Below are 13,872 nucleotides of genomic sequence, written 5' to 3'. Positions count from 1 at the left end.
ATATTCAAGCTGAATAAGTTTGTTAAACTGTAAACTTAAGTAAGAATCTGCCACAGCATGGCTTGTGTAATTGTCAAGTTGAAAAGTACCTTTTTTTACTAAACATACTAATATTTATCATAATGGTATCCTTATACATTTATAACTTCAGAGTATACAGATACATTGCATATAGAAGACTGGCTCGTTGGATTTGGCACCGTCAGAGCAAGAAGGATCGACGACCTCTTCCGTCATGCGCTGTGGCAGCCAGAGATTTCCGTCCGACTCATACATTTGATTTTGCTTCGCCAGGGATGGAAACTAACGTTTTACAGTTGGTTGCCCACATGGACAACCATCTATAGTTTTTTGGTTTCCCATCGTAAGCCTCAACGCGCCCAGTACTATGTACATGTAGTGTCATGTGTAACCAATACTTTCTTTAAAAGTAATAGATAACTATACAACAAAACGGGCAACCACTAATTTCCATCCCTGTTCGCTAATTAAATCGCGAACGATGGTTCTGCACAGCCTCTGACATTAGGATTCTGTTTGCAGATGAAGACGGGTGGCGGTGAAAACAGAATGTTGCCAGAGGCAGCCCTTGCATTGGCATCGCTCTTGTACTCCTCTTTCATCCTAAGCAGCTATGCCATTAGTTCATCAACATAGTCTGTAAGTTATATTAAAATAAACTATAATTATTGATAAATTGTTCCTTCTTATTAGAGAATAATAAACAATGAATGTTTTTTGTATTGTTGTCGTCAACCATGTACTACAGAAATCTATTGCTTTAAGAACCAAACATTTTGATAAAAGATTGCATGTAAACTCATGTATTTATTTTGATATTTTAGATAATTTCACTATCTGTTCAGAAAAAGAGACTTGTATCAAGATTATTCTAAAAACTCAACAAGTTCAACATGCAAATACATTTAATGTTGTTTTACATTGAGAATAATCACCAGATTTTAGAATCATAATTTCTAAATTTTGTTTCAACATATTGGACAAGTTCAGGTGATTTCTGTAAGCTGTAATGTATTTTTTATGTGCAAAAAAAAATTCTTCAACAAGATAATTCAATATTGCTATCTGTGGTTATTATTTATACAATAAAATTCATTATGAATACATTACCATAAGTGCAATTCTCTTCAACTGCTTTAACCACATGGTGTCCAGCCTTGTACTTAGGATAGGAGAGTTCTTTCCCTGTGGTTTGACAGTGAATCCCTTATGTTCTGTTGGCCGAAATACAACCGTCTGAAATGATGAACATTTTGAAATTTTCAGAAAAACACAATGCTCCCTGCTGCGCCACTTTGAAGCATATATTTGACGTTTGACCTTGAAGGATAGCCTTGACCTTGACCTTTCACCACTCAAATTGTGCAGCTCCGTAAGATACACATGCTTGCCAATTATCAAGTTGCTATCTTCAATATTGCTAAAGTTATGACCAATTTTAAAGTTTTGGACGGACTGACAGACGGACGAACTGATGGACAGTTAAAAAACTATATGCAACCCTTTGGGAGCATAAAAAAATAGAAAGTTTCCCCATGTATAGAAACAGAAAATAAAGAATAAAAACTATATCACAAGAATTGAGGATTTTTTTTCAAGCCAATGTAAATATGTAACTCCTATCACATAAAAAAACAGGCTGTTTGGAAATAATTAAACACACTTATTAATAATTGACATTGTTTGGAGATTGTTAAACAAACTAATTATTAATTGACATTATTACAAACCTCAGATGTCTGTGATGACTGCGAATACACATTATCAAAATGTGATTCAGGATAACTGATCCGAACAGGCGACTGTTCACAAGACATTTCTTCACAGACATCTGGCTCTTCCACACATGATGAATATGGGTCCTACAAATAATTGTCATGTTACTTTTTATAAATTCACACAGAATAATGACAGAATGACACATATGTTTAAATCACTTAATATAAGCCAAACTATGCTATTGAACTTTGAAATAATATGTGTCGCACTCTGAGAAACTGGGCATAATGCAGGTGCGTAAAGTGTTGTCCCAGATTAGCCTGTGCAGTCCGCACAGACTAATCAGGGATGACACTTTCCGCTGGAATGGTATTTTTTGTTTAAAGGAAGTCCCTTCTTACTGAAAATCTTGTTAAAACGGAAAGTGTTGTCCCTAATTAGCCTGTGCGGACTGCTAATATGGGACGACACTTTACGCACAGGCATTATGCCTAGTTTTCTCAGAACCTGACAGATATATTGCAATCATTAGCCTTTGAGTGGTAGTGGGGATAGTCTGATCAGTTTCCTTTTTGGATTTTGAAATTGAAGGGTGCTAATTCTTAAAAGAGCTCTTCAGTGCACAAAGCCATATTATCTCATTTGCATAATTTTAATATAAAAGCATGTGTTTCATTATAATTACTAAGTAAATATTTCTAATAAAATGATTGTTAATTGAAAACACAATTTCTATTATAAATAAAACTAGTTTCAGTTTGAACATTTATATTAATTTATTGATAAATACAACTTCCTTTATAATCATATGATAAAATCCACACAAAAGCATGGTGTAGGGTATAGTGAGACCTTGGGTGGGACTTGGAACTGCACCCCTTGGTTAGCTAAGCAAGGGCACTGGTCTGATAGAAATACATTTTATGATTGTTTGTTGATTTAATTGGGCTAGAAATAATCTTTTATCTTGAAACCATACTGTGTTCTACCATAATCTTGTGATATATCCAAAGATAAGGCGCTATTCAACAACCAAATAGCCATAAACTCCATGACACAGTTCTGTATGGATTAATACACAACACTGGTAACTGGTGTCAATTTGACTGGTAACCATGGACATTCTTGTAACTTAAGAAACTAAGAAAGAAACACATGTGCTTTGTTATATTTAAATGAATCTAGAGAATATTATTTCAGAGAAATGCCAAGCTGTTCATTGTTTAAGAAATAATAAATTGTACAAATAATTACAGTCCATACACAAAACCCTTCTAAATTTACATTTTTATCTGAATAATTCAATACAGCATGCTGACTGGTGTTTGTAAATACTATTAATATTTTTATTAATACTACAGTATTCAAATTTACTTTTACAATGTCTTTTAATCATCTGTGTAATAGACAGTACTTTTTTTTATTTTGTTCAATATATCAGTATAAGAAAGTTTGCATAATTATTGTTTTACCAGCACTTTGATTCTCTCATACTTTCTTATCTTATGGAAATGTAATTAAAATAAGCCCAATATTATTTTTATACTTTGAATATTTTTGGTGAGTTAGCTAGTCTTATTTATTTATCAAATGGAATGTTTTTGTCAGTTTTAAAGCTGTTCCACTGATTAACCTATTTTTCCTTAGTAATAAGAGAAGTGTTTTAACTAATTGTTTGTCACTAAGCCATTGATTCATACATGCATACAAATATAAGAAAATTTTGAAAAATATATATTAAAAGGTAAAATAATTAGGCATATCCATACTGAGCATAAGGCTGTACATGATCGAACCCATGTGTGCCCCAGCATTCCTAATAAACTGACTAGACTTTTAACTCTTAACTTTCAGTGCAGGAACCGAATTTTGAAGGCCTGTGCAAACAGTTTGGATCCAGATGAGACGCCACAGAATAATATTAATATATATATATATATATATAATAAGAAGAAGAAGAATAATTAGAATAATAACAATAATAATACACGAAATACAATCAATTGAAATGGCGGTATGGTGAGCGCGACATTTCACAAATACTCAAATGCCAAATAACAAATATCTAAAATACGATAAAAACGTTAAATCCAGATAACATAACAATGACATATGCAAAGTATTGTATTTACCTGTAGGTTATAAATTAAAGCCTACAAATAATGATAGTATTCAATGTGCAATAAACATCGATCAGCCTTGTTCAATGCTGTGTGAGTTCTGCAGCGCTCGTGCAGAAAAAGCGGGAAGATAGGTTACATTCAACTATGTTAGATTCAACTAAAAACCCACATATACCCTACACTAAATAACCTTAATTTCTTTTACTACTTCTGTATTATCGATCTAATACAATTATATTTACACCCTACGACATTTCCATTGCAGAGTTGTCGTAAGTCACTGTTACCGTACATCTTTCCATTGCAGAGTTGTCGTAAGTCACTCTCAATGTACATCTTTTCATTGCAGAGTTGTCGTAAGTCACTCTCTCCGTACATCTTTCCATTGCAGAGTTGTCGTAAGTCACTCTCAATGTACATCTTTCCATTGCAGAGTTGTCGTAAGTCACTCTCAATGTAAATCTTTCCATTGCAGAGTTGTCGTAAGTCACTCTCAATGTACATCTTTCCATTGCAGAGTTGTTGTAAGTCACTCTCAATGTACATCATAGTATTGAAGAGTTGTTGTTCGCCACTCTTACTGTACATCTTTGTATTGAAGAGTTGTTGTTTAATTCTCGAACCGTACATCTTTGCATTCGAGAAATATCATTAGTTACTCTCAGCGCACAAATTTGCCTTGAAGAGTTTTCGCAGGCCTCTCTCATCGTTTATCTGTGCATTGCAAAGTTGTCGTTCGTGACACTCACCGTACACTTCTGCGTGGCACAGAAGTTGTCCGCCCCTCTCACCGCAGATATTTGAGTTGTCGTTATTTTCTGTCACAGAACGTCTTTGCATTACAGAATTGTCTTTATTCAATCTCACCGTAAAACTTTGCATTTTAGAGTTGCCGTTAGTCACTCACACCGTACATCATAGAAGAGCAGAGTTGTCGTAAGTCAATCTCACCGTAAAGCTGTGCATTACAGAGTTATCGTTAGTCACTCTCATCTTACATATTTGCATTACAGAGTTGTAGTTATTCACTCTCATCATACACATTTGCTACACACAGTTGTCGTTCGCCATTCTCACCGTACCTCTTTGCATTAGTAAGTTGTCGTTAGTCAATCACACCGTCTCACGAAATGGGTGAAGGCAAAATTGAAATGAAAATGAAAGTTAGATTCTACCTAAGACTTCCGGTTAATGTACAATTTGATCCCTCAAAATGACTTAAGTGCATCAATTTGAAACGCTAAATCTTTTTTTTAGCTTTTGACTAGTTGTATTTGAACAGCGTCTTCTCAAAATCTGAATGAAGTTAATATTACCATAAATAGACGTCATCGATACACATGTTCTAATGATGAACACTTGCCTGACATCAAATGTAGGTTACACGAAATAATTTTCCAAGCATCGGCGGCTACGTAAAAAGTACTTTATTCGCACCAAACAACAAGTTTATTACAACAACTCTTTTATCAGGATTCTAGATTTATTATATCTTATTGAGCGTTATTATTCCTCGCGGAAATGTTATTTTCTTAATGTCCAACAAATTAAAAACAAAAACAACAACAAATTATATAAAAAAGAAAGTGGACATTGATGTGTTTCTCGATTATTTATATACTTACGTCCTTAACCCTTTATTCGATTTTTATGCCCCCGGAAGGGTGGCATATAGCAGTTGAACTGTCCGTCAGTCAGTCCGTCCGTCCGTCCGAAAAAAACTTTAACATTGGCCATAACTATTGAAGATAGCAAATTGATATTTGGCATGCATGTGTATCGCATGGAGCTGAACATTTTGAGTTTTGAAAGGTCAAGGTTATCCTTCAAGGTAAAATGTCAAATATATGGCGTCTGTCCGTCCGAAAACTTTAACATTGGCAATAACTTTTTCAATATTGAAGAAAGCAACTTGATATTTGGCATGGATGTGCATCTCACGGAACTGCACATTTTGAGTGGTAAAAGGTTAAGGTCAAGGTCATCCTTCAAGGCCAAATGTCTAATATATGGCGTCTGTCCGTCCGTCAAAAAACTTTAACATTGGCTATAACTTTTTCAATATTGAAGATAGCAACTTGATATTTCGCATGCATGTGTATCTCATGTAGCTGCACATTTTGAGTGGTGGAAGTTCAAGGTCAGGGTCATCCTTCAAGGTCAAAGGTCAAAGTAGTAGAAACGACTGTTATGTTAATATTTAGATAATAAATTAACTTTAAACTAAAAAACATATTTTTTTAACACAAACGGTCCCAAGTAATTCGGAGTATACGCTTAAAACAATATTTTTTCCAATTCTATGGATGTTTAGCCATAAACGTAACGACTAATTGAATAACGTTTCCTTAGTAATAATATAACACTAAATCATATTTCGCTAATCATTAAACAGTGCTTCAGAATAAAAGAGCTTTCTAGCTCTTAAAATAACTATCATAAATGTAAAAATATTACTATCATACGTGTATATATTTCATTAAGTATTAATAACTTAATATTTTTGATTTTTTATTTGGAAGTATTTAATCGCCCATCCGCCTAAATTTATACATGAAGTCAATCAACAAGTACTGGCCATTTCGGTGGCATTTCTTTTTCCAATTTTATAGTCACATCATATTAATAACCCAAGGGAGTTGGGACTGAATTCCGGTTTGGGCATACTCCATGCACTTTCAGAGGTTCAGATTACTTCGCTTCTTTTGGGATTCCTTTCCGGTTTGGGTTTTGTCAGGGTTCCTGGATAATTTTACGTATTAAGACTATTTCCGGTGTTGCGGCTACCTGTTTTCGATGATAAATACTTTCAGTGTATGTGACTTTTGTTCCGGGTTTGGGACTTTTTTCCGGGTTTTGTAAATTTTAGAATACATGTGAAAATTTTACACGAATTAACAAAGGTAAAACGTTTCTGTCCGGTTTCTTGGCAATTATCCCGCCCATATGATAAGAGCGCAAAGTTCAAACAATATTTATCATTTGAGCCTAGTCAGATTAAATACCTTTTCAATAATACCTTATTGAAACATTGTTGAACCCTTTTAGCTGTAATATAACCTGCGGCTGTGTTTCTTAAGTAAGTAGAAAAGTGTCAACTACATAGATCTTGTTTTAATGCATTAATAGTAATAATTCTCGACGCTCTGTGAATTGCAATACAAATTAATAATGTGTTCTACCTGGCTTTTAATTGTGAAAATGTAATCAATTAGGCTTACATGGTCAATTAAAAATAAACAAATGAACATTAAGTAAAAAAACTTTATAAGGCCTTGTAACCGGGCCTTGTACTAATACATTTTGTATGCAAATTCAAAAATATACCCTTAATTGCCTCCGGTATAAAACCGAATAATTTTAATCTATTTAATTACTTCTTCGCCAAACAGTAACGTGACTCTGTCCTCAAATATGTATAGTTCAGGTTCTTTTGCGATGGTGATCATATTTGTTTCCGTAAGGGAATCGAATAAGACAAATACATTCCCCGCCTTATTATGTGCTGTTTGGTGTCATGAAACACGCGCACGAACGATTCCGAATGTAGATTTATGAAAATTCAATATTAAACGTGTTACTTTTGCTATATGTAGTGTACCGGTCAATTCAAAAATATTTTTATTAAATCGCGATCGTTTATTACTGTGAAATGATATAGTTAGTAACAATTAGAGCCCATCTGCAGTACTGGATCTGTTACGTCGAAACAACAAATGGGAGTAAATAGCAATTAAACATTCTTATAGAATATGCGGGTCGGCGAAATTCAACGAGCTTATAAGTATAAACACAGATTTAATGATTTGATTCTGATTTTTTATTTCCAAACGGTACATATACGCGTTATCTAAATTATAACTAGACTCAGGAAAGTTGGATTATTTAAACGCTGCAACATTCAGCTATTTAGTTGTTAATGAAAGATTTTATATGGTCTTGTATTGAAGCCGGAGTACAAAAAGGATTACCCCCCCCCGTCCGACATTAAGGCCACCAACCAAACCCACATGATTCTGTGAACGGGAATTTATACTGGGTCAAACACTAGAAGCGAAGGTATTAACCACAGCGTTAATCTGACAGCCAATAGAGCAATGTTTATCTAATGCGAAAAGAATGTCCTTCAAACAATCACATCGCATAAATTTTGATGTGACTGAAGTACGATAAATACTAAGTCATTAGGTCATTTAATTAAAAACCTTCAATGTTACTTGGCCACAGTTTAACCTATACACCAGTAAATAGATTAATCGGCTTATGTTCCTTTTTTATAATTAATCCCATATCATCTTACACATACAATAGACGTCTACGTCTGGCGTGATTAAGCCTGAGACACAGTCCCACCGTGGAAAATTTTTCGTAAGCGTGGACAATCACCGTGACTTGAGGGTGTTTCTATCGCGCTAGATCGCGGTGACAGTGGGTGATCAATGCGGGCGTTATCGGGAAATCGATCTCACGGATGGTCCACCGTGGACACGTTGGTTCTCGGTGAAATACAGGTTAATATATAGTTTCTGCGTGAAGTTTTACTTGCTGTTTATTTAAAGATTTGTCTTTTTATACCATTTCTAAAATCCTTTCTCGTTTTTGTACGTATAACTTGCTCATAATTACATATAAACATGTTACATGTACATGATATCAGAGTATTTTTAAAATTAGTGAGTTCCTGTTTATATTGTTACATGTATTGATTCGAATATACAATCTGGACTTCGGCAGTAAGTTTTCATTTCAGTGATATTATACTGCTGAAAGATCAGTTGTTCTGTTTGCGAGTGACTATATCTCTACATTCGTTGTTCAGTATCAAATTCATTTCGTCACACTTTTAAAAGAAAAACGAAATCGAAGCAATAGTGTGATAAGTATCATTGCTAAACATTTTATAGGCATCTTCCTTTAATATCAATTTATGTGAATAACAAAAACAAAGTGTTTAGTATTTCAATTAACACGACACCTGCATGATTATCGTCTCCCATGAACAGTTGATATTTACTTTATTAAGTTTAAAAGATCTTTGTTATAAGTTTATGTGAATGTCAAATTAGAATTTCTTTATTAACCAATTAGCCTTCTATCAAAATATATCGCCGTCATAGCGAGTAAGATATTTTAAATGATTCTGTAAAGAGGGTAAACGTAATACAGAAGACTGCAAAAATGACGATTTTAATATGAAGTATTACATACAAATGAAAAAAATATATCTAAACTTTCAAATGTTTATTCACATGTACCTGGATTTCACCGCAAATTATCGAGGTCGCGGTAGTCCATCGTGAGATTTATTTCCCGAGAACGCCCGCGCACGGGGTCTGATCAACATACTAAAGTATTTTATCGGGCCTGTCACCGCGATTCAGACACAGCGATATCACTGCGACGATCCAAGGTAATCCGTGGTGTTTCGCAGTGACGATTGTATTTCTCACGCCGGGCTGAATCACGGTGATGCGTGGCGGATTCGAATCCGGTCCAGCAACTTAACTTGTGTGGAGATTCATCATACAATTATTTTAAAGTCAGAACTCCCCCTTCCCCAAACCCCTGATTCAAGCCGAGCAGATAAAGTTATTGAAATATGTCTGTCCATAAGTACTGGTGAACCAGTTTTTACAAAGGAAAATGGGAGAAAGTTCACTAACTGCCATTACGCGGCTCATAAAGTGTTTAAAAGGCGAAAAATCAAAAAAAACAAATGCCCAAAAGCACGTTTTGCGTTCATTGGCTCATGAAGAACACTTCATAATGGCTTTAAAGAATAATGCCAAGAGAGCGCTTGTAATTGGATCAGATATATAAGTTCTGTCAAGTTATTAAGAAAACATGATCTTTTGAAAAGAATCGACCAACGGACGAACATCGAGCCAACAGGTGGAAAACATACCAAACAAAAAAACCGACACATTCAAAAGCCTGCTTAAAGCTTTATTTCGCAAATGAAATTCGACACAGTTTTTCAGAGCACGTCGTTCAAAGACGCGATCACCAGCTTTCAATTGTAGTTGGTCGCCGCGCTATTCTTGTGTATCCCGTCTGACCATCCTGCATCATTTGGTTCGTCTTGCCAGAAGTAGTCCGCATAGCTGCTGGGCGGAATTTCTACGCCATCCACCCAGGTCCAGTAGCCTTCGCTGCCCTCGTCCGTAGCCCCCACCCAATAGCGAATTCCGAGTTTGTCAGGGGCTGTAAAATATGCAGCGATTTTTAACTATTCATTTTCGTGCCTTAGCATGTATGTGTCTGTTTATTTAAAGGGGCCTTTTCACAGATTTTGGCATTTTTTTTAAATTATTCATTAAATGCTTTATATTGATAAATGTAAACATTGGATCGTAAAAGCTCCAGTAAAAAATCAAGAAAAAAAAATAAAAAAAGGAAAAGAACATTGCCCGGAGCAGGTTTCGAACCAGTGACCCCTGGAGTCCTGCCAGAGTCCTAAAGTAAAAACGCTTTAGCCTACTGAGCTATTCCGCCTAGTACACATCCGTGACGTATTTTATACCTTATATAAGCAATCTTCGTAGTTTCACAAAATTTAACGACAAAAACAGAACTCTCCAAATTATTCAATCGTTTCGCGTTGCAACGCTTTATAATTTTTAGGTTTTAAAATCGTCAAAAGATGCATATAATGGCTATATTAGAGCATGGTTAATGTTCAGTATTACTGTTTCCTCACAAATATCATAACTAAAACGAAAACTTACGAATCTGAAACAACTTTTTTCAATTTTGTCAATTTACCAAAGCGTGAAAAGATCCCTTTAAGCTTATTTGTTGAATAAAAAACAACAACACAAATCAACCAAAACACAAGCTCAAAGCAACGAGCAGGAAAGTTCAAACCATTGGTTTTATAAATCTAAATATTACAGAATATTGCATTAGCGTATATTAACACAAATCATACGAGAAATATGACGGAACATTATGAGGCGCATTATTACAGCCTCATTATCACATAGTAAATGTTTATCCTTGTAATAAGGAACGATAATTTGGCAGGCATATGATCTGTTTTTAAAACAGTTGCATCCCTTCTTGTTTAAAAGTATAATAACAAGTTTTTGTGAAGATTGAACCAAATGTTGTGTAATTCTAAAATAAGACCATTTCAGATAAATAAATATTAAAACCTTTCTGCATTTATTCAGACGAATATAGCAGTCGACTATGAGCTGCAGAGTATTTTAAAGAGTTAGATGAAAGTCTTAAGAATGAAAATAGTTAAACATACTTACATTTCGACAAATAATGAGTCATTATTGAACAGCTACTCATTAGATTTGATTTGTTATCACACGCGATGCAAAAAGACATTAAGCATGAACCGATTTTCATCATGTTTGCTGAAGATAGTATGTATATTGTTGAAAGTGAGAAAACGAAGACGGATTATTTAAGATAAAAAAAGAGAAATGTAATTATTATTGTTAGGTAAGTTGATTGATCTTGAACGTAACCAAGACGTTATTTCCCAAAGAGTGTCTTCATGTGTGTGTCCTTTATAGTACCGTGCTAATTATTGCATTCGTTATTACAATTTCACAGTGTCAAGTTAAAGAACTTATAAACTGACTAAATAACATTTTTTTGAAAAAAGTGACTTTTGCCATTTTTTGTATTTTTTTGTTCCACACCTTTTATTTATTTGTTTCATCAACAATGATATCATTAAATTAAGAACACACTTGTAAAAGTGAGACATTTTTCAATCGTATTGCTTATTTTTAATGGAATGTCATTTTATATTTAAAAATAAGATTATTGTTCAGATCGTTTTGCGTCATAACGTTTGGCGATTGTATATGAAAATTTAAATGTACATTTTGTTTCGGAATAGATTTAAACGTGATTAGATTTGACAGTATGTCGTACGGATAACCGTTACCGCCATCGTGGTTACAAATTAAAATCCATAGGGCGACAGTGCGATAGTACGATGGCGACAATATGGTAGTACGATGACGACAGTGCGACAATACGGTGGCGACAGTGCGATAGTGCGATAGCGACAATGCGATAATACGATGACGACAGTACGATAACGCGATAGTTCGATGGCGACAATGCGATAATACGATGACGACAGTACGATGGCGACAGTGCGATAGTACGATGGCGACCATGCGACAATGCGGTATTGCGATAATACGAAGACGACAGTGCGACAATACGATGGCGACAGTTCGATAGTACGATGGCGACAATTCGACAATGCGATAGTACGATGGCGTCAATGCGATAATAACATGACGACAGTGCGACAATACGATGGCGACAGTGCGATAGTACGATGGCGACAATGCGATAATACGATAACGACAGTATGATAACGCGATAGTACGATGGCGACAATGCGATGATACGATGGCGACAGTACGATATGACTATCGCATTATCGTTGCAAACAGCTTATGCACGAAGTTGTTACACGGAAAGTTTATACATAATTTTAATTGGCATCTCTACAATATTGAAATGTTGGAGGCAATCAACATACCTTGTGATAATCGGCAGGTTGTTGTCTAAAAAACAAGAGCATAACATAATCACGTATTACGTATTTAGTATGAATTAAAAGAACAAAAGGTGGACCAGGGTAAAATCGGGTGTCTTTTGAAAGAGCTTTTTTTGGATAAGTATAGCAAACCAAAAAATTCAATTGATAGAAAACTGAATATCATAAGCGGCCATAAGTTGTTAAATAAACATCATTTGCAAGGGGTGTCTGCATAGACTGAGTTGATACAGCAATAAAGAAAACAAAAAGATTGCACGAAAAGTCAGTAAAGATAGACTCAAGAATGTTTGGAAAGAAAGCATTATGAAAGAAATGTATATTATAATTGTTTGTTCTGTTTATTTTTCTTCCTTTCTTTATGGGTTAGGAGGAGGGGGAAAGCTTTTGAAGAAATTTACGTCCATTTTTTTTAAACAAAATCGCATTATTACCTGGTCTTTCAAATGAGGAATCAACGTTTGAAACTTTCAAACTGCATAACAAGTGCTATTATTTTAACTATTGTAGTTACATGTTAGAACGTTTGACACTCATTAAGGCATCTACTAATAGCTAGGTATTTCAGAAAATTATGCTATGTTACGTTACAGGGGCGATAGTGGTTGTGGTCGCCCTCGTGGTGGACGGCATTTGCAAATGGGTAGTTGTAGGAGGTGCTGTTGGATGATTGGTAAGAGTGGTTGAAATTTATTATGCGAATGTGGATCTGGTGACTTCCGATTGTGCTCGAGAGCAATCGCTGTAAAAATGTACATACTTGATTGAAAAACCGATATTAGTGTTTCCCGAGAAGAAAAGTATTTATCATACAATCTTTATTTGAACAAGTACTGTGTAAGCATGATTTATATTAGACAATATGATGTGGAGTCCATGTGACTGCCATCGGTGCTCGAGAGCGATCTCTGTACAAATAAACATCAGCAAATACAACTGCATCACGAAAACAACTTAATAAAATTATAAATACATTGAACAGCGTTTACCAGCGTGCAAGAGTGCACATCACAACTACATAACAACAATACAACAAAACAAATACAATTTATGAAATACAGTGTTTACTAAACTTGATATGAATTGTTGTTGAGGGACCCGAGATTTTCTTTGTGTCCGATAAAACTCTTAAATTGTACATAACAGAATATAATGTACAACAAGTAATTTTGACTCTCTCGATAAGATTCGGTGTAATAACTGCAAATTCTGCGTGTGTTTAACTCGCTAACGATGTAGTAGTAGTAGTAGTAGTAGTAGTAGAAGTAGTAGTAGTAGTAGTAGTAGTTGTTGTTGTTGTTGTTGTTGTCGTTGGTAGTAGTAGTAATAGTAGTAGTAGTAGATGTTGTTGTTGTTGTTGTTGTAGTAGTTGTTGTAGTTGTTGTCGTAATTATAGTATAGAAGTAGTAGTAGTAGTAGTAGTAGTAGTAGTAGTAGTAGTAGTAGAAGTAGTAGTAGTAGTAGTAG

The 13,872-nt window shown here is 34.8% G+C and overlaps 1 protein-coding gene across 2 annotated transcripts in view; it reads right to left on the bottom strand.

Annotated features, from left to right (window-relative positions):
• Window positions 1-1,158: 1,158 nt before the first annotated feature.
• LOC127881128 (uncharacterized) overlaps window positions 1,159-13,872 on the bottom strand; it is a 259,967-nt gene continuing 247,253 nt past the window's right edge. For both annotated transcript variants that reach the window (XM_052428824.1, XM_052428823.1), the window contains exons 3-4: window positions 1,752-1,883; window positions 1,159-1,257 (exon numbers count right to left, since the gene is read on the bottom strand). In XM_052428824.1, the coding sequence (XP_052284784.1) occupies window positions 1,185-1,257; window positions 1,752-1,883 (205 nt within the window). In that variant the 3' untranslated portion in view covers window positions 1,159-1,184. The remainder of the gene's footprint in view (window positions 1,258-1,751; window positions 1,884-13,872) is intronic.

The sequence above is a fragment of the Dreissena polymorpha genome, chromosome 5, assembly GCF_020536995.1.
Source record: "Dreissena polymorpha isolate Duluth1 chromosome 5, UMN_Dpol_1.0, whole genome shotgun sequence".
NCBI classification, from domain to species: Eukaryota; Metazoa; Mollusca; class Bivalvia; order Myida; family Dreissenidae; genus Dreissena; species Dreissena polymorpha.
The sequence above is the reverse complement of the archived record's forward strand: the minus strand, read 5'-3'. Positions and strand labels throughout refer to the sequence as shown.